The sequence below is a fragment of the Watersipora subatra genome, chromosome 1 (assembly GCF_963576615.1).
Source record: "Watersipora subatra chromosome 1, tzWatSuba1.1, whole genome shotgun sequence".
Taxonomy (NCBI): domain Eukaryota; kingdom Metazoa; phylum Bryozoa; class Gymnolaemata; order Cheilostomatida; family Watersiporidae; genus Watersipora; species Watersipora subatra.
In genome coordinates this window covers 48,579,554-48,602,161 of record NC_088708.1, presented here as the reverse complement: position 1 = coordinate 48,602,161, position 22,608 = coordinate 48,579,554, and the positions used below count along the sequence as shown (strand labels likewise).

Below are 22,608 nucleotides of genomic sequence, written 5' to 3'. Positions count from 1 at the left end.
TCTTCATGCTCAAGCCGCACGGCTTGTGCTCAGAAACAGATGTCTCACGAAAGAAAAAATAATCCTCCAACAAGCCGCATATGCCCACAGACCGCGGCTAATGACTGAGGTTTTGTTGTCTTTGACCCCTTCGAGAGCGAGAGTGTTGAGACGGGTTTCGCTATACCCCCATCCTCTTGAATAAGAAAACAGGCTACACCAGTGCACATAAAAATAATTTTCTTTTACTTCCAAGTTCGAATTAAAATTTTTAAATCCTTGCATCAAGAACTTACTTGCCATGTCTCAGCTAGATTTTTATTACGCTGTTAGAGGGCTTCACGTTTATGAAAAGATGCTGGTCAAGAATGAAAAGGTGTTAATAACCTATGACTGTGGTAAGTTAAACATGAGCGATAAATTACTTTTTAGTCTCAAGTATTCCATAAACATGACCTTGAAAACAAACGAGTAGGTCGCCAAAACCCTGTACATAAAAGTGTATCATGACTGCGATTCTATGGTTATAGCGCAAAACTGAGCAGAGACCGCAATTATCGAGAAGCCGCCCTGAGCCCCACGTAAGTTTTTAAAACTTGGCTTTAGCCGTGGCCTATGATCTTGAACCAGAAGCCGCGCCCAACAACAAGCCACGCGGCTTGGGCATAAGGACTTATGGTAGTAATTATCTAATGCAAATACCTGGTAAAAATCATCAAAATCATCATCATTAAAAAATAGTAACAAAACAATATGTTAACCTTGGTAACTATGGTTATCTACAATAACTTTAGTGTATTTTGTGGTTATTATCTACAAGAAATCTAACATTCCAATGTACTATGCGCAGAGCTTTTACCTTCGAGACAGACATGTAACATAAATGCTGAATCTAACTTAAATGAATTTAGTTTACTCAACACATACTTGAAGTAAATTTCTGTATGTATTTTAGTAAACTTCAAACTTTTAACTAAAGTTTGATTACTTATCTGACAGAAGCATAAGAGCCTTCATAGACTTGTGGTTAGTGGATTGGTGTACAAACACGGCGCGTGTGCAATCTTTGTGAATTAAAGTTCAATACAGTGTGAACTTTTTGTTCCAAGATTTTAATAGCTATGGCTGGATACCCCAAACTACGGACACACAAGCTTTGAGATGTATATATATAGATTACAGGAGATTTTTTAGTCATTGTAACAAATTATTTGTAAAAGATTTTGATTTGAATTCAAAGGCATGAAACGTGAACGCTAAAGACCCTTATCATATTTTCTGCGACCTCTATTATGGTAGTTCCTGATTGGTTGGCAAGTGTTTCTATCGAAACAGTTGAAATTGTTGTAGTGTTACCTTATCAAAATATTCGTACTGCGTTATGATGTACCAGTGCTCTGCATACATTCTCATCTCATCTGGTATCAACACTTATTTCTCTAGAGTCTAGACTATTTAATATTGACTATCTAAGGAACTTCATATTCTATAAATTTTTAGAACCTGCACCTCAAAAAAAACAGTTCTCTTGTCACAAAATGGCAGACAGCCCTGCAGCATTGCTGTAACAAAACTTCCCCAGAGCGATGAACTCAAGTTTTCAAAAGTAAATTACATGAAGAATTTGTGGTCAACTTCACAGCATATTTGTTACATCACAACAGCTGCGGCACATATGTTGTCTTTGGCTATTATTTACAGATCCAGTGACTATATGTGTTTTCATAACAAATATCCGGCAGTTGAATCATATTTCATCTATAACCACACCCATAACCTACACAAACCACACCCATAAACTATGCAAACCACATCCATAGTACTAGAGATTTTCTAGGCAGAATAAATAACATAGACAATGTAGTTACTATAGACAATGTAAATTCTATAGATAGTGCAGATGACATAGACAGTATAGACAGTGTAGATGGTATAGACAGTGTTGATAGTATAGACAGTGTATATGGTATAGCCAGTGTATATGGTAAAGACAGTGTATATGGTATAGACAGTGTATATGGTATAGCCAGTGTATATGGTATAGACAGTGTATATGGTATAGACAGAATTAATACTATGAACAGTGTAGATGTTGTAAACAAAGTAGGCACTGTAGAGAGTATTAACATCAGAATTGCCCAAAAACTGTTGACAAAATAGGAGCAACAGGCATAAATCTATCTCCCCCCCACCCAGTAGTAATGATCAGCAGTGCTACACTGCAGTCAGGCTACACATTGTATGTTGTAAAACAGTATTCATTCATTTCGTTGAGTTCCTGGTATCTCATCATCATTCATCATTTATTACACTTTGCATATTATATGCATCTGGGCTATTATCTATTGCTGGATTGCTATATTGATGAAAGTCAGGGCAGCCAAGTATGAGTTACTTACACTTGGCTGCACTGACACTTACACCCTACATAGACACAAGTTTTTAACCGAAAGAGAGAAATTGAAAGAATTGAAGGGGTCAGATTGAGTAAACAGATTGAAGGGAGAGAAAGAGAAAGGGTGATGGGTCAAGAGTGAAGAATAAAGCTAAATGGCTGAAGGATGATGGGAGGTAGGAAAGCGAGGAGGAAGGGGAAATGGAAGAGAGATGTAGGCCTATGGGAGAATGCAAGTGGGGTAAGGAGAAAGGTAAAAAGGAAAAAAGAAGTGAAGGCCGGACAAGGAGGAAAAAAGCAGATGAAAATGAGACAATGAGATGGAGACAGACTGAGAGGGGGAAAGAGGAGAGAGACAAAGAGAGAAAAGAGAAGAGGTGCAAGCAAAAAAGAGAAAGAAACAGGAGGGAGGACTTCAAACGTCAACTTTAGTTCTAGGGCAGTCTGGCGTATTTCAAGATTCAATGTGACATCATTCTGCTCTATTCAGCTTACTATCTCACATAAATATAATAGTAATAATAATAATAATAATACGTTGCATAATAAGTAATGACAGCGCCTGATGATCACCTTCTCACCAAGAATGTCTGGGAAATAAAAACAGCACCGGTAATAGAGCATTGTCATTGGTTAAACATTGTGGTTCATATTTGGACTAACAACTTAGGAGAGAGACTTTTTCTTTCTGCGCTCAGATTGCAAGGACATCTGGCTAAAACTTCTACTTTATCTGGTGTATACATGCTAGTAAAACTGAACCAGATAAACACAATCAAAGCATTTTCTATAGTCTATAAAACTATAGAAATATCACAGATTTACCATTCATTGTGCGCTGCTTGCATAACTCTATGTCAGTAAATGTCATAAAGGTTAATTGGCAACTTCGTATAATGTATGTATAGTACATTACCGGTAGAAGATTCAATTACAGAGTGGATTGTAACAAGTTTTTTGCGTTATTTTAATAGAATACTATATTTTCTGACATTTCAAGCTCGCAAATTGGACAAAAAGATGAGCTACATTTGTAAAATATTGGTCGGAAGCAGTTGTGATCCTTTATAATAATAATATATAATAATAATATAATAAACTATGTAATAATATCAAAATTAGTCGAATTTTGTGCTAAATTACCTAAAAGTTTCTGTTCATGAAATCAGAGCATGCACTGATCGGTGTTTACACTATAAATTGTGAGAACAGCTAGTTTTTTGAGGGATACTTTTGTAAAGTGGCAATAGAGGTCAACAAGCCACAGTCAGTCTGTCATGTGTCTGCTAAACTAGGTACAGTATGTTGATATTGTGAGCAAGAAAATTATTAATATATTCCCTCTACTCGACTCTACTCTTTCACTGTAATTGGCTACAAGTTGGAATTATATAGTAACATAGCATCAGCTAGAAGTAGCAGCTTTGGTCTTAAGATAAGCTTACACAAACTACTGGTAGATTTTATCAGAAAGTATCGGTATTTTTCTATCATTTGTGGTTGTTTTTGATGTTTGAGGTGATCTGACTGCCAGGATGTTTCAAGATTAAAATCAACAAAACTTGATCTCGGTTAAAATGCTCAGAAGCAAAATGCATACCAAAATGACGTTACTAGTTGCTATCGTTGCTATCGGCTAGTCTAGTCGATGACATCACTAGTCTGTCGGTCTCATTGTAACTATAGATGTCATAATCACAGGTTCGCTTTATCTGAGCATTTTAACTGTGATCATGTTTTGTTGATTTTAATCTTGAAACATCCTGGCAGTCAGATCACCTCAAACATTAAAATACTTGTTAATGATAAAAAATACTTTTTGATAAATCTACTAAAACTCTGTATAAGTTTATCTATAACTTGTCGCGACTCGGATAAACTTCCACTTTCCTGTCGCCATTTGCAAAAAATGTCTTTGAGTAAACCAGCCTGATTGCGGTACTTACAATGTGAAATTCCATTCAGCTCATTTGAATTTTGCTCCATAAACACGCATGTATGTTTAAATATCAGTGCCCAGATATCTAAAGAATGACTATTCTCGCATCGGTGAATATTACCACCATGATAGAGGCACAACATGACTATACACAAAACAAACAGTAACAGCTCACCGAGAAGAAGAGGTGTAATCTGCAGCAACAATAATCCAGCTGTCAGCACTTGCATCTTGGTAGTCAGCAGGTCTCTCTTCAAGTGACAAGAACGCAGCTGTATGAATACCACATCCACTTATACATATAACAGTAATTGCTAGGTAGGCTATAATGTAGAGACCTGTTTCAAATAATCAACGAATTCTCTCGGGTGCTTATTCCACTGCCAATAAAGCGCACACAGACAAGAGAACCATAAACGAATCAATGCGCAGTCGTTCCACACACGACTCACCTACAGATTACACAAGTATTAGCGCTGGCCAATCGGAAGCCTTTAAAGAGCTAATAGAATAACATTACCTTGCTTTCAATTAGAGGCAAACAATAAGCGAGCACCATTCACACCTGATGTGATTAGAAAAAAAAATTTAAAAGGTTTTTGTTCTTGACTTCATTACGAACGTGTCAGCAGTCAGCAATTACGAGAAGGGTGACAAACGGATGTAAAGTTATTTTCAATTTTCAAACCGGATGAAAGTGTGGAAGCTGTAATATAGTATTGTGGGCTAAAATTTATAATGTGCGGGTGCCCTGGCAGTTCTGTGCTCCGTGAGAGATCGTCAGGTGTAATAACTATGTTTATAATTAACATTACAACCATAGTAGTACTCTGGCAGTCTAGTGTGCCATGAGAATGATCAGATGTAATAACTATGTGTACAATTAATATTACATCCATAGTAGTACCCTGGCAGTTCTGTGCTCCGTGAGAGATCGTCAGATGTAATAACTATGTGTATAATTAACATTACATTCATAGTATTACCCTGGCAGTCTGGTGTGCCATGAGAAATTATCAGGTGTAATAACTATGTGTACAATTAATATTACATCCATAGTAGTACCCTGGCAGTTCTGTGCTCCGTGAGAGATCGTCAGATGTAATAACTATGTGTATAATTAACATTACATTCATAGTATTACCCTGACAGTCTGGTGTGCCAGATTATCAGGTGTAATAACTATGTGTACAGTTAACTTTACATCTATAGTAGTACCCTGGCAATCTGGTGTGCCATGAGAGATTATCAGGTGTAATAACTATGTGTACAATTAACATTACATCCATAGTAGTACCCTGGCAGTCTGGTGTGCCAGATTATCAAGTGTAATAACTACGTGTACAGTTAACTTTACATCCATAGTAGTACCCTGGCAATCTGGTGTGTCATGAGAGATCATCAGGTGTAATAACTACGTGTACAATTAACTTTACATCTATAGTAGTACCCTGGCAGTCTGGTGTGCCATGAGAGATTATCAGGTGTAATAACTATGTGTACAATTAACTTTACATCTATAGTAGTACCCTGGCAGTCTGGTGTGCCATGAGAGATTATCAGGTGTAATAACTATGTGTACAATTAACATTACATCCATAGTAGTACCCTGGCAGTTCTGTGCTCCGTGAGAGATCGTCAGGTGTAATAATTATGTGTACAATTAACATTACATCCATAGTAGTACCCTGGCAGTCTGGTGTGCCAGATTATCAGGTGTAATAACTACGTGTACAGTTAACTTTTCATCTATAGTAGTACCCTGGCAATCTGGTGTGCCATGAGAGATTATCAGGTGTAATAACTATGTGTACAATTAACATTACATCCATAGTAGTACCCTGGCAGTCTGGTGTGCCAGATTATCAAGTGTAATAACTACGTGTACAGTTAACTTTACATCCATAGTAGTACCCTGGCAATCTGGTGTGTCATGAGAGATCATCAGGTGTAATAACTACGTGTACAATTAACTTTACATCTATAGTAGTACCCTGGTAGTCTGGTGTGCCATGAGAGATTATCAGGTGTAATAACTATGTGTACAATTAACTTTACATCTATAGTAGTACCCTGGTAGTCTGGTGTGCCATGAGAGATTATCAGGTGTAATAACTATGTGTACAATTAACATTACATCCATAGTAGTACCCTGGTAGTCTGGTGTGTCATGAGAGATTATCAGGTGTAATAACTATGTGTACAATTAACATTACATCCATAGTAGTACCCTGGCAGTCTGGTGTGCCATGAGAGATTATCAGGTGTAATAACTATGTGTACAATTAACATTACATCCATAGTAGTACCCTGGCAGTCTGGTGTGCCATGAGAGATTATCAGGTGTAATAACTATGTGTACAATTAACATTACATCCATAGTAGTACCCTGGCAGTCTGGTGTGCCATGAGAGATTATCAGGTGTAATAACTATGTGTACAATTAACATTACATCTATAGTAGTACCCTGGCAGTCTGGTGTGCCATGAGAGATCATCAGGTGTAATAATTATCTGCACAATTATTCCAACATTTGGCAAGATGATCAATTGGCCCAGGAGCAGGAGTGTCAGTGTATGAAGGTGCGTGTTGAGAGTTTGACATCTACTCATGGCTTCAGACGAACGATTAACTGACAGACACATGAACGAACACATGAATGGACGGACACATGAACAGACAGACAAACATAGATCTTATTATTGTGAAGATAATAGTAAAGACTGTATTTAATGGTAACAATATCATAAATGTGTTTTGAGGGTTTCTCTGTATTGTTGTTTATGGGTAGATATATACAAATGAAGAAAGCTATGGCAGCATCTGGCGAATATGAACTAACAAGGTGAAGCAGCTAAAGAAAGGCATAACCTACTCTGACAACAATCTGCTGCATAGCGAGGCTCAAGGGGACCAAAGTTCTTAAACTCTGTTACCCTTGACCAAGTACATAGGGTGAGCAATAAATTATGGTTTGTGCCCTGTACAGGCTCAGGTGGTGAACTCCAACTGATTAAAAGGACAAAGGGCATCATTGGTATCAGTTTTTTATCACACTATATGCCGGGATCTACAATATGTACTTGACATCAAAATCGCTCTATACTCAATTATAGGTTATGCATTGACTGTACATAGTCTCACATTTGTATATAGAAATCCATTGTCATAGTCAACAAACCATCAAGAGAGAGAAATGTAGTGTCATGGAGTTTATACGATTCTTAAAAATGGATTTGCCAGGTTGAGATACTTTCAAGTTATGATTTTTATGTGTGCCAAGCATGCTAACGTCTTGTCCCCAGTGACAAGATGTTAGCACACTTGGCACACAACGATTAGCAAGTTAACCATTGTGTGCCACTACACGGCACACCTAACGATTAGCACGTTAGGTTCACTTTTCAACTCTCTTACTGTGACTAAAGGGACTTCCACTTTTGAATTGATAATGGTACTGTACATACTGTTATATACATGTACATGCTGTGTATTAAAATACATTAAATGACCTTGAGTGAACCTGAATGCAAATTTATAATACAAGTATTCATTAGACTCTCAAAAGTTATATTATATATTAAGATATTTCGGATGTTGTTTGCTCGGAAATTTTTAAGTTGAAAGCTTCAAAAATTTCAAGTTTCTTTGTTAGTCTGTAATGGTTTAAGCCAGGTTCTTTGTAAATTACATGTAATATTTGTTCTTTCAATTACTGTTAGTGAGTACAGCAGGCATTCACTATGTTTCCATGGTGCGCAGTACTGCGAAGCAGCCCCCTCCGAAGTCGAGGGGATTGTACGTTTCCATGCTGCGCAGTGGTTTTCAGCAAATTAGCAGAGAAGAGAAATTGTATGAATCGAATCGCCTGATAGAGAAATTGAATCGATCATGGATACCGAACGTCAGAAACGGTCTTTTTATGCTTCTGTCATCATTATACTTTTATTTACAATACACATTCACCAGGTTTTACAAACCTTAACACAATTTTTTATAAAGTAATATATTTTTAATAAGTATTTTTAAGTAATATATTATTTAAGCGTTAATTTAGGACTTGCCACTTATTTTTCAAAGAGTGTTGGCACCGATAACAAAGTCTAGGAAAGTAATCACCTCATCATCCTCGTGGGTGCAGACCATAATTAAATATAGGTGAAAGAAGATCGGAAGAATAGAAAAAAACAAGATTAGCGGGATAACATTTGTACTAGTTCACGGCCCTCGAAGAATCCGTCTCCACGGCATGAGAGCTATGCCCAGCCACTGCGCAGCAGCTGTTTCCTTGCTGCGAATTTGCACTGGCTCCGCACTGATCAGTGCGCAGTGATTTTAGTGCGAAGCCGCCGTTTCCATGATTCGGAGAGGGCGCCACTCCGAAGCACTGCGCATCATGGAAACATAGTGATTGAGACGACTTTCAATGTTTTTTGAACAGGGTAGGGCAGCACTTGTCAGCATGCTTGAGACTGGCTAATAATAGAGAGTGGTTTGTAAGATCCTCAGCACAAGGTTCATGTCTCAAGTGCTTAGCTTTTCCTCAGAATGTTTAATTTGTGATAGTAAAGTGCACCAACTTATAGCAATTGTTTGCCTTTGTGTAGCTGCAGTTGTGAATAGATGGTAGATGACCTCATAATGAAAGAAGTTAGGTCAAAGGAAGTGGGCGTGTCTCTATTTATCGAGCCTATGGAGGTTATTCAAGTCGCACACACTCACTCAACTTACTGCTATTGAAAATAAACTACATGTAGTTGACTTGTAATTAATAACATAAATTACGTATATGGTATTTGCATTAATAATTTACATACATGTATAGGAAATTTTGTGGGTCACACAATTTCAAATCAGAATTACATATGTAACCTTGTATTGATGTTTTTATTGGCTCTTAGCAATAGTTCAAATAATGTAACCTTGTATTGATGTTTTCTATTGGCTCTTAGCAATAGTACAAATAATTTAACCTTGTATTGATGCTTTCTATTGGCTCTTAGCAATAGTTCAAATGCCTTTGAGTAGTTATTGTCTCCCTTACTCCACTAATCCAATATTCAATTATTTGATTTAATTTTTAAGTGCTTTGAAACTTTCATAGACACACTTCGATTCTTGTTAAGCACTTTTATATAACCACTAAGGCTGGTTCACATTATATCGCTGCATGTCAAAGTTGTCCTCTTGTTGATTGTTACCAATGCCATCGCTGAGGTAAAGGCTATATGTCAAGATATTTCGTCGTGCATCCTTGACAGTCTGTGCCGCATTGTGCACCACTTCGGCGATGGTTATTTGCTGTCATGAATCGCTTGATCGATACTTCTCTTCACGATGGTTGCTGCTGGATGACTATTTCATCATTTCAACTATATGGTTGTATATTGAGAACGCTAGGCTGTGTACTAATCACTGATGTAAGCGTGGATGGGTTTATGATAGTGTGAGTAATATTACTGATGTCTTGTGGGAATAACGCTGACATACTGGGATATAGTGTGAATCAGGCTTAAGGCTCTGTTCATAGCTAACAAGTTTGGTTAAGATAGGTCAGTTTCTCTGACATACTAAAAAATGGCCCACAAGGCTGTTATGGAAACAATCTATACTTATATTGTGGACTGAAATTTTCAGGTTAGTCAGAAATTATCAGACTAGAACCTAATTTTTTGAGGAGTTCAAATTTTTTCGACTAGTTGAGAATTTTCAGCTTAGGATAAAAAAGGGCATTTTTTAGAAAGGGGTGCACAAAAAATAGACATGGAAATTTTACAGAAAAAAAATCAGATTAAGTTAAAAAATGTTTATCATTAGGGGTGAAAGCTCCTTCCTAATGCTCTTTGGCTTGTGTGTACATGTGTACGGAACGTATAGTACATACACTGACTAGGCAGCTAAACATGAGGGGCCATAAGAAAAGACAATCTATATATATAAATCACAAAGTTTTTTGTGGTCTGTTGTCATTCAGTGTCTGTCCAGCTACACCCCGTCTGTCTGTCTGTCCAGCTACAGCCCGTCTGTCTGTCTGTCCAGCAGCAAATAAAATCTAGCAACGAAAAATCTGTATCGAAAAAAATTTGATCTTGGAACTTCCTGTTTGCAAGGGTACACGCTATCCCATTAATCTACACGAGATGCAGCGGTTTCATCGGGTGATATAAGTTATTAATCTGGGTTAAAATACGCACAGCGGCTCAACGATATGCGCAACGTCACTAAAGCTTGCTCTAACGTTTCTTATTATTAAGTTTAGCAATACGAATACTGGCTTACTCAAATTAGCCAACGCCAACTAAATTATCTGCCACTGTTTATAAACTGTTTTAATACCCGTGCAACGCAGGGCATTCACTAGTACAATAAAAACTGACAATTGAAAACAGTTACTGTATGACCAACATATTAAATCTGGCTCACACTGTACGCCATTTCTATCCAGCGTTAACAGAAAACGAGTGAGAGGCGATTGCGAACATTTGAGTACAGACCTTCTTGGTAATTGGGAAGGTTTGGCTTTGTCAAACATGGCTGCTGGAGCAATGCAAACATTGGTGGTGGTCTCTAAAGGAATGATGAATAATCTAAGCTTTTAAAAATATATTTGTATCACTTGCTGTGTCACTTGCTTGGGAAGATAAATTCAGAAACTGTGACATCAACATAGGCTACTACATTCACTAATGTATGTTTCAGTTTACGGGTTTTCTGTTACTGCAACTAACAATTCTACTGTATATCCCGACTTTTCCGCAATACTATTAGATTATCAACTTTTAAAGCACTTTTGTTCAATTCACTCTAAAATTCCTGATTTCTGTCTTTTCATTTTATCTTTTGGTGTGTAACGAAAACACCATGCAACGATGTTGACTGATGATTGACTTATGCCAATAAAGAGTTATACATACATAGGCCTATATACAACTGTATACCAGAAATCTTACTGGGACAAATGTATATAGCCATTGTGTGGAGACTTTTACGTCCCACTTATAATTACTTGGGGACGTAAAAGTCTCCACAGTGAGATCTTTCCTAAAAGAAGGTAAAGAATAGCAAGCGAAGGCACGGCTACAGAATTATCTCAAGAGAAGACGATTGCTATATGACCGCAGCCCTGAGCACAAGAAACAAAGGCACGGCTGCAGAGAACTTGGATCAACAAGGACCCAATCTGCTGCAACACCCGCAAGCCTGAGTTAATAGCACAACAGCTAAGTAGCCGTTTGCGATTTTCAGTGGCCATTTGCCAAAACACATTGCATATCTATATGCAATAACACTCTTGCCTGCTAATATATAGCATTTTTACTTGATCAATAGTGACAGATCACCAACCTATCAGATTGTATTAGTGCAATCATACAACTTGTTTGTTAACCTTGATGATACTTTATGAACACTCTCACAATTCATTCGTAGGGCAATTACACTTCATAGACTAGTTGGGTTCACGTTGTTTTTGCTTCAAACTGTTTTAATTTTAGTAGGATCTTATTCTACGTAATTGTGCATCATTTGAATCTGTTTTTTCAATTATTGTAAAGTTGACAGTATCTGAAAGCGGCTGACACTTTGAATTGTTACACAAAATCTAAAAATTATCCCCTGCGCTAGAAATTAACCGGTATTGGCTTAACTTGTTTTCTGGTGCTGCTTGTGTGTTTGGCGCTGCGCCGGGATGGCCGATGCGGAGCTGGGCAAAGAAACGGTGGAGTCGCGCACTGACGCCTCAGACACTGACAGCGAAGGTACATGTTTGCAAAATCGAGTTGAAACGAAAAAACTGAGCAGTTCAGATAGTGCTAGTAGTCATTAGCAGGCAATTAATGCTGACAATAATGTAGATGTCGTTATAATTAGTGAAAACACTGTTAGACGCTCTTCAAGATTGGCTGCATTAAAGAAGTTCAATGACGCCATGCAGCTAATGAACATTATCGGCACAACAGTCTTAGATCATAAGAATGTTATTGATATGGTTAGGAAAAACATTGATGGTGTTGATGTTAGCATTGAAACGTTACAAAATGATGTGACAGAGCTAAATGAGTTTCGTAATCAATTTGATTCTATGTATGAGGAAATACAAGTTATTTCTGATAATAAAGTTGATACAACTGTTACAAGTATGTACACTGAGCATATCAGTGAGCTTAAAACAGTGGAGCAGCACTTACAGCAAAGAATAGAGCAATTGGAAGTTCAACAAGATGAAGAGAAAGAGCTGCAAGATGAAGAAGCAGCAATGCAAGAGATGAGGAAACAGCTGGAGGAAAAAATGAGGCTGTACAAAGAGAGAAAGCAAAGCAGGCAGAGATTAGCACCGATTTCAGTTCTTTCATTACAATCTTCACACAGTTCAGCTACCAGTACACCAACAAAGCCTGAGAATCGCTCTACGACGGATATAACAGAAGGCACTACAAGAAAAAGACTAGAGCCTGGCAACGCACGTTCACCACAACCTCCACCTTCCACGCGAATCACTTCTAGCAGGCCTGCAGTGCAGATCCATGATCTCACACTTCAACAGTTGCAATCAGATGAGCTCAGGTCGCATAGTCCAGTCGACCTACCACAACCGAGGGAACCTAACCCTGGCAATGTAGATGTCAAGTCAAAAACACATAATGACCTTGAACCCATTCACCAGCTTGCACAATGCCTTGTCACAATGATGAAAAGCACTAAACGCACAGCTCTGGAACTCAGCATTTTCTTCGGGAACCCACTAGAGTTTAATGACTGGGAGATTGATTTTGAAGGTTATATAGAAGCTGAAGGCCTTGTAGGCAAAGAGCCGCTTAGGTATTTGAAAAAATATGTGAGTGGAGAAGCTAAAGACTGCATATCAGGCTACTTTACACTCAACTCAGAAGCTGCATATAAGGATGCCCGCAAGCAACTGAGAAGAAGGTATGGTAAGGATAGCAGTATAGCTCGTGCTATGCGAACAAAGTTAGAAAATTGGCCAAACGTTAGTGCGACAGATGGCAAACAGTTACGCAAGTATGCAGACTTCCTGTCACAGATCAAAGGTGCCATGATTTCAATGCCAAAACTGAAAGCCCTCAACGACAGTGATGAGATAGAGAAAATAGCCAGAGTACTTCCGCTATGGATGAAAACAAAATGGGTGAATCTTATCAGACAGTTAGAGAGGAATGAGGATAGGGAAGCTGATTTCCATGATTATCACTCTTTAATAAATGAATAGGCTGAGATCCAGAACACTCCCCTGATGACAAATGATCGAGCCCCAGAGAAGACTAGAGATGACAACAAAAGACGAGGCAAAGCAATACAGCACACTACTCTAACCACAGCAACAACCGACAAAAGTGTGAAACATTGTGCGTACTGTGAGAAAGACAACCACGACACAGCCTCTTGTTTCAAGCTAATAGCCATGTCACATCGTGACACAATTGAAGTCTTCAAAAAGAAGAGACTTTGTTTTAGCTGTGCTCAGCCACATCACATGACTTCCCAGTGCAAGGACAAAGCCAAGTGCAGGAAATGTAAAGGAGATCACCTACAGTGCCTCCATAAATCGGCTCAAAACTGGGAGGAAACAAAAGTCAACAAAGGTACGCAAGAAGTCAAGACAGTTGGCGAACAAAAGCCACCATCTAATACTAAAAAAAAATCTCAAATGCTGCCGACAGTAGCGGCACAACAGAGCTACTCAACATGGTTGTGCCTGTTTATATTTTGGCTGCAAACGCTTCAGATAAAATTCTTGCCTATGCAATACTGGATAACGGCTCTGACAGTACCTACATAGCTAAAGACATAGCCAAGAGGTTGAAGCCACCAAGTGTATTGGAGCAGATCATCGTAACAACACTAAATGGAAAGAAGACTAGCCACTTGAGCAAGTACAAAATCGTGGCGGATTGCTTTGAAGGAGCACCAGATGGCCAAGACCACAGAATAGAAGCATACGAACAGGACGTGATACCCTGCAACCGGATGCAAATTCCTACCTCGAAAATTGCCAGCTCAATGCCTCTCTTCAAAGAAATTTCTCAACTCTTCCTTCCCAAATTGGATGCACCAATAGGTCTCCTAATAAGCAGAGATTTTGCACACTTACTAGCACCACATGAGACGATAATTGGAAAAGAGAACGAACCCTTTGCGCTCAAAACTGTTCTGGGATGAACCCTGTGCGGTGGCATTAATGAACACCAGAGGTCACTACACACTACACTTCTTGCGCAGGCGTCAGAGTTTGATGACCTTGATGACCGAAGAAAGATGTCGCAAAATGACATAAAGTTCACCAAAACACTAGAAGATGGAATGGAGCAATCCGAAGATGGGTCGATCACTCTTCCACTTCCCTTTAAAGATCTACCAACTATGCCCAACAATAAGGCTCAAGCTAAAAAGAGACTGGAACAATTAATCCATAGACTCAAAAAAGACCCGAATCTAAAAAAAGATTACTTTCAGTTCATGGAGGAGGTGATTAAAAGCGGACATGCTGAGAAAGTTTCCGATCACTGCACACCACAAGGAAAGGCGTGGTATCTTCCACATTTTGGCGTATATCACCCAAAGAAACAGAAGCTACGCCTAGTATTTGATGCAAGCGTGAAGTTTCTAAACAGATGTCTAAATGACGAACTTCTGGCCGGACCAGATCATATAAACAGCTTACTCGGAATTCTTCTAAGATTTAGAACTAAACATGTAGCCTTGTCGTGTGACATTGAAAAAATGTTTCACAACTTCAAAGTTCTTCCAGAGCACAGAGATTATCTTAGATTTCTGTGGGTTGACCCCAACTTAACAACAGTAACAGAGTACAGAATGACAGTGCACCTATTTGGTGCAACTTCATCGCCAGGTGTTGCAACCTTTGCGCTGAGTAAAATAGCCACACAAGCCACCAACGATCTTCCTGAAGCCAGCAAGTTTATAACAAGAAACTTTTATGTTGATGACGGAATAACTAGTGTTGCTAGTGTTCCCGAAGCTATTCAACTGGCTCGTGATGCAACAAAGATATGCGGAAGTGCCAACTTGCGTTTACACAAGTTCGTAAGTAATAGTAGAGAGCTTTTGCAGTCAATTCCCACCACAGAGATAGCTAAGGGAGTTCAAGGATTGAACTTGTGCAAAGACAAATTACCCGCGGAGAGAACCTTGGTAATGGAATGGCGCACAGATGACGACTGCTTCACCTTTAGCAGCAATCTGCTCGAGAAACCAAACACTAAAAGGGGTATCTTGTCCATAGTTTCACAGGTGTACGATCCTCTCGGCTTACTTGCTCCTTTCCTTTTGAAAGGAAAGGTTTTGTTGCAACGTGCCTGCAAGAAAGTTCAAAATTGGGGTGAGGCGGTGTCTGAAGATCTTGCAAAAGATTGGACTCTCTGGAAAGAACAGCTGTCAAATCTGCAAGATGTCAGTATCCCAAGGTGCTTAAAACTACAGGATTTTGGAGAGGTTAAAAACACTCAATTGCATTACTTCTGTGATGCCTCCTTAGACGGGTACGAAGCCTGTGCATATCTACGGATGATTAACAAACACGACAAAGTGCATGTTGCACTAGTCATGGCAAAGTCAAGAGTAGCTCCGCTCAAACCTATGACTATACCAAGACTGGAACTCCAAGCGGCGGTTGAAGTGACAAGACTGAAGAATCAGCTTCAAGTTGAGCTTGACCTGACAGTCGATGCAGAGCACTTCTGGAGTGACTCAACTGTTGCCCTAGGATTTATTAGCAACACTGAAGCACAGTATCATATGTTTGTCGCTAACAGAGTGGCTGAAATTCGGCGTTCTACGGACGTAGCTCAGTGGCATCACATTCCAGGATCTCTCAATCCTGCAGATCTAGCTTCACGAGGGTGCAACCTTATATTGCTCAATAAATCAAACTGGTGGTCTGGACCAGCCCTTTTATGCCAGCTAGATATTAGTAAGCATATTTCCGATGACGTTGACCACCGCAAGTACACACAAGATAGCGTTGAGGTCAAGAAAGTGAAGCAAACGCTGTCCACAGTTGCCACCGTGAAAGCTAACATGGATGAAACAATAAAGAAGTTCAGTTCATGGAAAAAACTGGTCAGAGCCCTTGCCCTTGTCAAAGCCATGCTAAAGAGTAAAAGTTTCAAAAAACCCACACTTACCGCGAGGGACTGGCAGGAAGCAGAAGACTGTATAGTCAAAGCAGAGCAGGAACGCTTATTCCCTGAAGACATTAAATGTCTAAAAGAACAAGAAAGACTTGCCAAGAACAGCAAACTCCTCAAATTCACACCATATCTTGATGAAAAAGGGACAATGTGAATGAGAAGCAGAGTCACATCGCCCTTGAGCTACAAAGAGATAAATCCTGTCATACTGACCAAATCTTCACTAGCCAAGCTCTTAGTTACTCACTACCACCAGATTACTCATCATCAGGGCCACAACCCTACAATAGCAGCACTGCGTCAAGCAGGTTTTTGAGTGACCGGCGTCTCAACTCTCGCCAAGAATATTGTGCACCATTGCATACGATGCAGAAGAAACCGTGCCAAATCGGAAGAACAGCAGATGGGTCTTTTACCAAAAGAAAGAACCGACCTCAGCCCACCATTCACTCATGTAGGCATTGACACCTTTGGCCATTTTTTGGTCAAAGAAAGGAGGACCGAACTGAAGAGATATGGCGTACTCTTCACCTGTCTCTACAGTCGTGCTTTGCACATCGAAGTAGTCGACGACCTGTCAACAGACAGTTTTCTACAAGCTCTTAGGAGAATCCAAGCAGTCAGGGGACCAATCTCCACTATTTTCAGTGATGGCGGTACCAATTTCACTGGTGCGCCCAATCAGTTAGAAAAAGATCTACTCTCTATGCAAGACAGTAAAATAAAGAACTATCTGCTAGCAAATAAAATACAGTTTCAAATAAACACACCAACAGCCAGCCATCAAGGCGGAATTTGGGAGCGGCAGATCCGCATTATCAGATCAATTCTCAATGGAATGACAACTAAGTATGACCGTCAAATGACTACTGAAGGTCTTAGAACAGCCCTATACGAGATTATGGCCACTGTTAACAGCATACCTCTCTCAACAGCTAGTCTAAGTGACACAGAAGCAATTATCACTGCTAATCACCTTCTGACTATGAAGTCGCAGCACCTACCACCTCCTCCTGGACAATTTGACGGGACTGAGATCTATGGAAGATCCATGTACCGGAAGACCCAGCAGATGGCGGAAGAATTCTGGACAACCTGGAAGGCGCAATATCTCCCAAAGATTGAGAACCGGCCAAAGTGGGAGGCACCCCGGCAAAATATCAAAGTGGGAGACTTGGTTGTCATAGTTGACAATAACGAACCCCGGAACTCCTGGAAAACTGGAGTAGTAGTGGCCGTCCATTAAGGATCCGACGGTTTGGTAAGGAAGACCTCAATCATGACTGGTACAGCTGACCTTGATACCTCTGGCAAGCCTAAGCACCCCAGAGTTACCTTAGACAGGCCCGTTCAAAAATTGATCAGAATTATGAGCGCTGAGTAAAAATTAGAATATTTCATGCTTACATATTGCACTACGTGTGTTACATTATATATTACAATAACCTTAATTTATCCTGATATTTTAATTACTATTATTTACTGGTTGTAAATTTTTGCAAATTTAAGTGGGAGTGTAGAAACCTTTTAAACACACCTATGAGCGTGAGACTTTTAATAAAGAAACCAATAGCAAACATTTTACAGGAAGACACCCTGCCTCTTAATTATCTAACAGCTACAAGCACTAAATAAAGTGGCCCAATGTGACCTGTTGTCTTCGGGTCAATGAGTGCGTCGTGTCACTGAGTGCGTCGGTGGTGAATTCCACGTTTTTACCGTTTGGCCTGCTGCCTGTCCTGACGTTGATCGGACTTTCAGGTGCACTCGCAGAGAGATTGACCAATCCGAGGACACCTTTTGGTGCTCTAGTTTATATTTCTTTAAATTCAAATAAGTCAGCCGATTTCAGAGACAGTTAATTGGAAGCTTTAGTACTGGAAACAGTTAATTTAAAAGCCTTAGTACTGGGAACAGTGTTTACTTCAGAACAATTTTATTAAACAAAGGTTGTTAAAAGGAGACAAAGGTCAGTGAATTTAATGTATGTATTTTTGATGTAATACCTTTTATTTGCTGTAAAGATACATGTTTCAACAAAGTTAATTTTGGCATTTGAAAGACTTTTAATGGAAAGGTTAGGCAGCCATCAGTATTAGTTCCATGACTTTTATATTGTATACTGTGTGTTATTTTACGCTATTGGGTTGTCCAGTTTATGTTTTATTATTTAGTTAGTATTATGTAACATTTTCGCCTAGTTTATGTGAAGTTATGTTTTACAGACTTCACGGTAGTCTAAATAAAACAAAGGTTAGCAGTGAAACTTATTCCTTCTTCAAGCAACCCCAAGTAATTATAAGCGGGACGTAAAAGTCTCCACACATTGCTTGGCATTAAATGCGAGTCAAGTTGTAGGAAGTTGAATACTTACAATAAATGTTCTGTAGAAGCCTATTCAGGTGAGCAGACTCTAGCATCTATTTTAAAAAAGACTGAATGTTTTTATGAAATAAGTTGTTATCAGACTGTTACCATGGATACAATGAGCACGCAGCACGGTATTGTAATAAGCTATGTGATAATTAGCTGTCTACAAGCACATATCACACATTATAGCTTTTAGCTAGAGAAGAAAAGATCAAAGGATGAAAAACAGACTAGGAAATAAATGAGTGAAAGGACTAATGCAAACTTAAACGGCAAACTGAAAGAATGAGGGAATTAATGTACGAAATAACCAAATGACTAAACAAACGTACAGTCAAATGAATGAACCGATACACAGAATAAACGAATAAAAGAATAGCCAAATGAATAGATGAATGCGTGAACAAACGATCGAAAAAACAGTAAACTAACGAATTACGAAAAATGAATGAACGAACAGATGGATAACTGAACAAATATACAAATATACAGATAGATATACGAACAAATATACAAATGTTTGAACTGATATATACACAAATGGATAGGCACACAAACTAATGAACAAATGAACGAATGGATGAATGGACAGGTGGATGAATGGTCGGATGGACGGATGGACGGATGGACGGATGGACGGATGGACGGATGGACGGATGGACGGATGGACGGATGGACGGATGGACGGATGGACGGATGGACGGATGGACGTACGAATGGACAAACAAGCGAAAAATAATTGTTTGAAAGATTAAACAAATAAGTGGATCGGCATTTCAATCAGGAGATGATTCAATGAACCCATGCATTGAATACCAATAGCAATACCAAAAAACCAATATGTGAATACTTAGACATATGGCTGAACACTGGCATGTTCAGAGATGTGTACCTCTGTTACAAAGAACACCAGCAAAGAACTTGCTGTGACACTATATATGATGTTAGACAGCGTGAGCTACTATTAATTTTAAAGTTAGTTCCATGAATGATATAGAGCTGTTCCTACTATAATTGTTAGACATTGAAGGGAGTCACGCCATAGCTCATTTTCTATGATAACAATAGAGCGTTGCTATCTCAGTATCTTTTCTAACAAGGAAGAGCCAGATGACCAGTCTACTCCAAGAATGTTCTAGACATTTTCTCTCTTCTTTAAGTAGGCCATGTAACATTACTTCATAGAACTAGTTCTACATAAAATTCTATAACTGAACTACATGTATTCCCCTTAAGCTCATGTCAGGGCCTGCTTGTAGTAGTTTTATGGAAGGTTAGTAGCAGACAACTCCTGTGTAAAGGATTACCAAGCCAACTCTCACGACCAAGTGTTCTGCCAAGAACAAAATAATGAGCTCGATCATAGCTGCTACCTAACTGCCTGTATGCATGTCACTAGATAATGACACAAAGAGAAGGTGTAGTCATATCTCTAAATGTTTCTGGTGGCGAGTGTTTAGCGATTATGCCAATATGTCAGGCCGTTTCACTGGTGCAATCTCATGAATTTAGTACAAGTTTATTCAAATTAGTAGGAAGCCAACATTCTATTGTAAAAAATATCCAGGGTCTGTATTTAATTTGTAATTTTTTTACCTGTGTATTTTGGAAACTATCCAGTTGGCAGCGTTTGTTCTTGTGGCCTCAATATTCTAGATATGGATGGTACACGGTGTACAATACTTGCTAGTACTGTATTTATTATGGGCTTTGTGATCGTTTATGTTACAGCCATAGAGTTATCTCCCCCCTAGAGTGATAACTGTACCTTCTATGGTTACAGCCTTGTCGCTGCTAGACACAGAGTAGCTATACAGCAAACAAACTCAAGTATGGCTTAGAGATGAACTAAGGCTTTGGACTGGTTTCTAAAAATCTTACCCCGGTCACATTTGACCTTTGGAACTCACACTTGTAAACAGGTCAATAACAGCTATTTGATATAGCTTCTAGATCGTTTTTACAAAGTTATGGATAATAAATTTATCTGACAGAATTTCTATGGAAATATCTTGATAATAGAATTTCTATGGAAATACTAGCTGATGTCAAATACAAAAACTAAACACTGGACGGATATGAATATCGTGATGAAACTTACCGTGGAAACTTCGAGCAAAACAAGAACTTGCTATTTTGTTGGTTTCAAGGGCTCAGTGGGTCTGCTGGACCCAATGCATATTTCATTAAAAGCTGCTGGTTTGGCATGGCTCATCGGTTGGTGCATAAATGAACACTACTCAAGTATTAGGCATTACATAGGTGTTTCTTTTTACTTTTATTAGTAAGGAACAGTCGATGAGGGTAATATCAGCATGAATATACTCCAGTGACATACATCTTTTGACCACTTGGCAGCTATCTGGCAGCGCATCTGTTTTTATTCATCATGCTGATGCTAAAGCATTCCAAAGTATAATACATAGTGTGCTGGGTGGCAGCTAGATGATCATTATTCATTTATGCTGCCACTGCCTTCTGTCGACAGCGGCTTAGAATTCTTGATTTATTATCTAAAGCTAATAAAAAAAATTTCCATTAACGCAATGTGAAATGATTAGCTAGAGATGCGTCTGGTAAAACAAACTGTTTGAATGCATAAGGCAGGCCTTGCTGTTCCTAGTTTATAACTTAAATACGTCGAGGTTCTCAGTCAACCATAAGAGAGTGTACGCGGATGAGTGACAGCATAAGAATTGTCTGCTCTCCATGCTCAGTACTAATTGCTCAAAAAAGTTGCAGCTTCCAAGTAGCGAAGCAGTTAAATATTTTTGTCAGTACTATGGGATATAAACTGGTAAAAAAAGTTGTGCAATGTATTTTTTATTTAATCACATGACAATTTCATAAAGCAAACGTCTACAATGGGCGCAAGAGAATTTAGAAGGCCCTAAACAGCAGCATTCTTAAACACTAAATAGTGCTAACCAATGGGATAGCTGACAAGTGAGCAATATGGCCCAATCAGTTGTGATCTAAAGCAAGTCATACCTAACTGACAGATATAAAGAAAACCATCATATCAAGTCTAAGCTGTTAACTTTTCATTACTTATTAAAGGTCATAAAATAAAAATACTCACAAAATAATGACAAGATTGTGGGGGCGGACGGTAACCCCTCCCTGTCTTAGACCAAGGAGCCATCGTGACTAGCCACCAATACCGAGGCTAAGAAGAAGCCTTCGGCTCCTCTGAGCTGCTCGGGACTCAAATAGAACTCGCCGGACTGAGGCAAGTAGGAACCAAGCCGGCTCTCAACCCAACCAGAAATACAGCTTGCCTACCATTGGCTGGTATAAGGACAGCCAGGCCAACCACCGAGCCTGATGAAGAACCGACCTGCTACCAAGATGGCAGATGAAAGACCGACCTGCTACCAGGACGGCCCTAAAAAGAACGACCGAACACCTAGTCGTCCTTCCCAGTAAAGTGAGCTCAACAAGCAGAGGTTGGCAGAGCACAGGAGAGACTCATTTCGTGCAGCTGTCTGTTGAGATAGATACACTGTACATATTTATACATTTGTACAAATATATGGGTTGCCATGTATACTCAAAGTGGTTCGGTTCTTTGAGCAGTAGTAAATGGTCGCCGCGGATCTTTTACAATATTTAGTAAGTGAATATTCTCACTTGTGACTCCTGACTGAATGAGCGATGGGGCTGTGCCAGACCGCTATGTTATAGCAGACCACTTTCATAATGTGCTAGTTATTAAAGCTAAGAAAAGCCTTTTTGGTCTCCCATGAAGCTGGTT

General features: G+C 39.2%; 3 protein-coding genes across 3 annotated transcripts in view; 2 read left to right on the top strand and 1 right to left on the bottom strand.

Annotated features, from left to right (window-relative positions):
- Nucleotides 1-4,700, bottom strand: part of LOC137396336 (leucine-rich repeats and immunoglobulin-like domains protein 1) — a 56,595-nt gene extending 51,895 nt beyond the window's left edge. The window contains exon 1 of the mRNA XM_068082567.1: nt 4,489-4,700. Coding sequence (XP_067938668.1) covers nt 4,489-4,543 — 55 coding nt within the window. The 5' untranslated portion in view covers nt 4,544-4,700. The remainder of the gene's footprint in view (nt 1-4,488) is intronic.
- Nucleotides 4,701-13,564: 8,864 nt separating this feature from the next.
- LOC137388417 (uncharacterized) lies at nt 13,565-16,635 on the top strand. Its single transcript, XM_068074904.1, has 3 exons — nt 13,565-13,913; nt 14,057-14,280; nt 14,551-16,635. The coding sequence occupies exons 1-3, from the start codon at nt 13,565-13,567 to the stop codon at nt 16,633-16,635; spliced, it is 2,658 nt and encodes an 885-aa protein (XP_067931005.1).
- Nucleotides 16,636-16,884: 249 nt separating this feature from the next.
- On the top strand, nt 16,885-17,727 carry LOC137388412 (uncharacterized). The gene has a single exon (XM_068074897.1). The coding sequence runs from the start codon at nt 16,885-16,887 to the stop codon at nt 17,725-17,727; it is 843 nt and encodes a 280-aa protein (XP_067930998.1).
- The last annotated feature ends 4,881 nt before the right edge of the window (nt 17,728-22,608 follow it).

Excerpts from the sequence above, each read along its gene's own strand:
- LOC137388417 (XM_068074904.1), top strand. The coding sequence starts at position 13,565 with ATGACAAATGATCGAGCCCCAGAGAAGACTAGAGATGACAACAAAAGA. Across the intron at positions 13,914-14,056 it reads GGAAACAAAAGTCAACAAAG|ATAAAATTCTTGCCTATGCA; the intron begins GTACGCAAGAAG and ends CAAACGCTTCAG. Across the intron at positions 14,281-14,550 it reads TAGAAGCATACGAACAGGAC|GCGTCAGAGTTTGATGACCT; the intron begins GTGATACCCTGC and ends CTTCTTGCGCAG.
- LOC137388412 (XM_068074897.1), top strand. The coding sequence starts at position 16,885 with ATGGGTCTTTTACCAAAAGAAAGAACCGACCTCAGCCCACCATTCACT.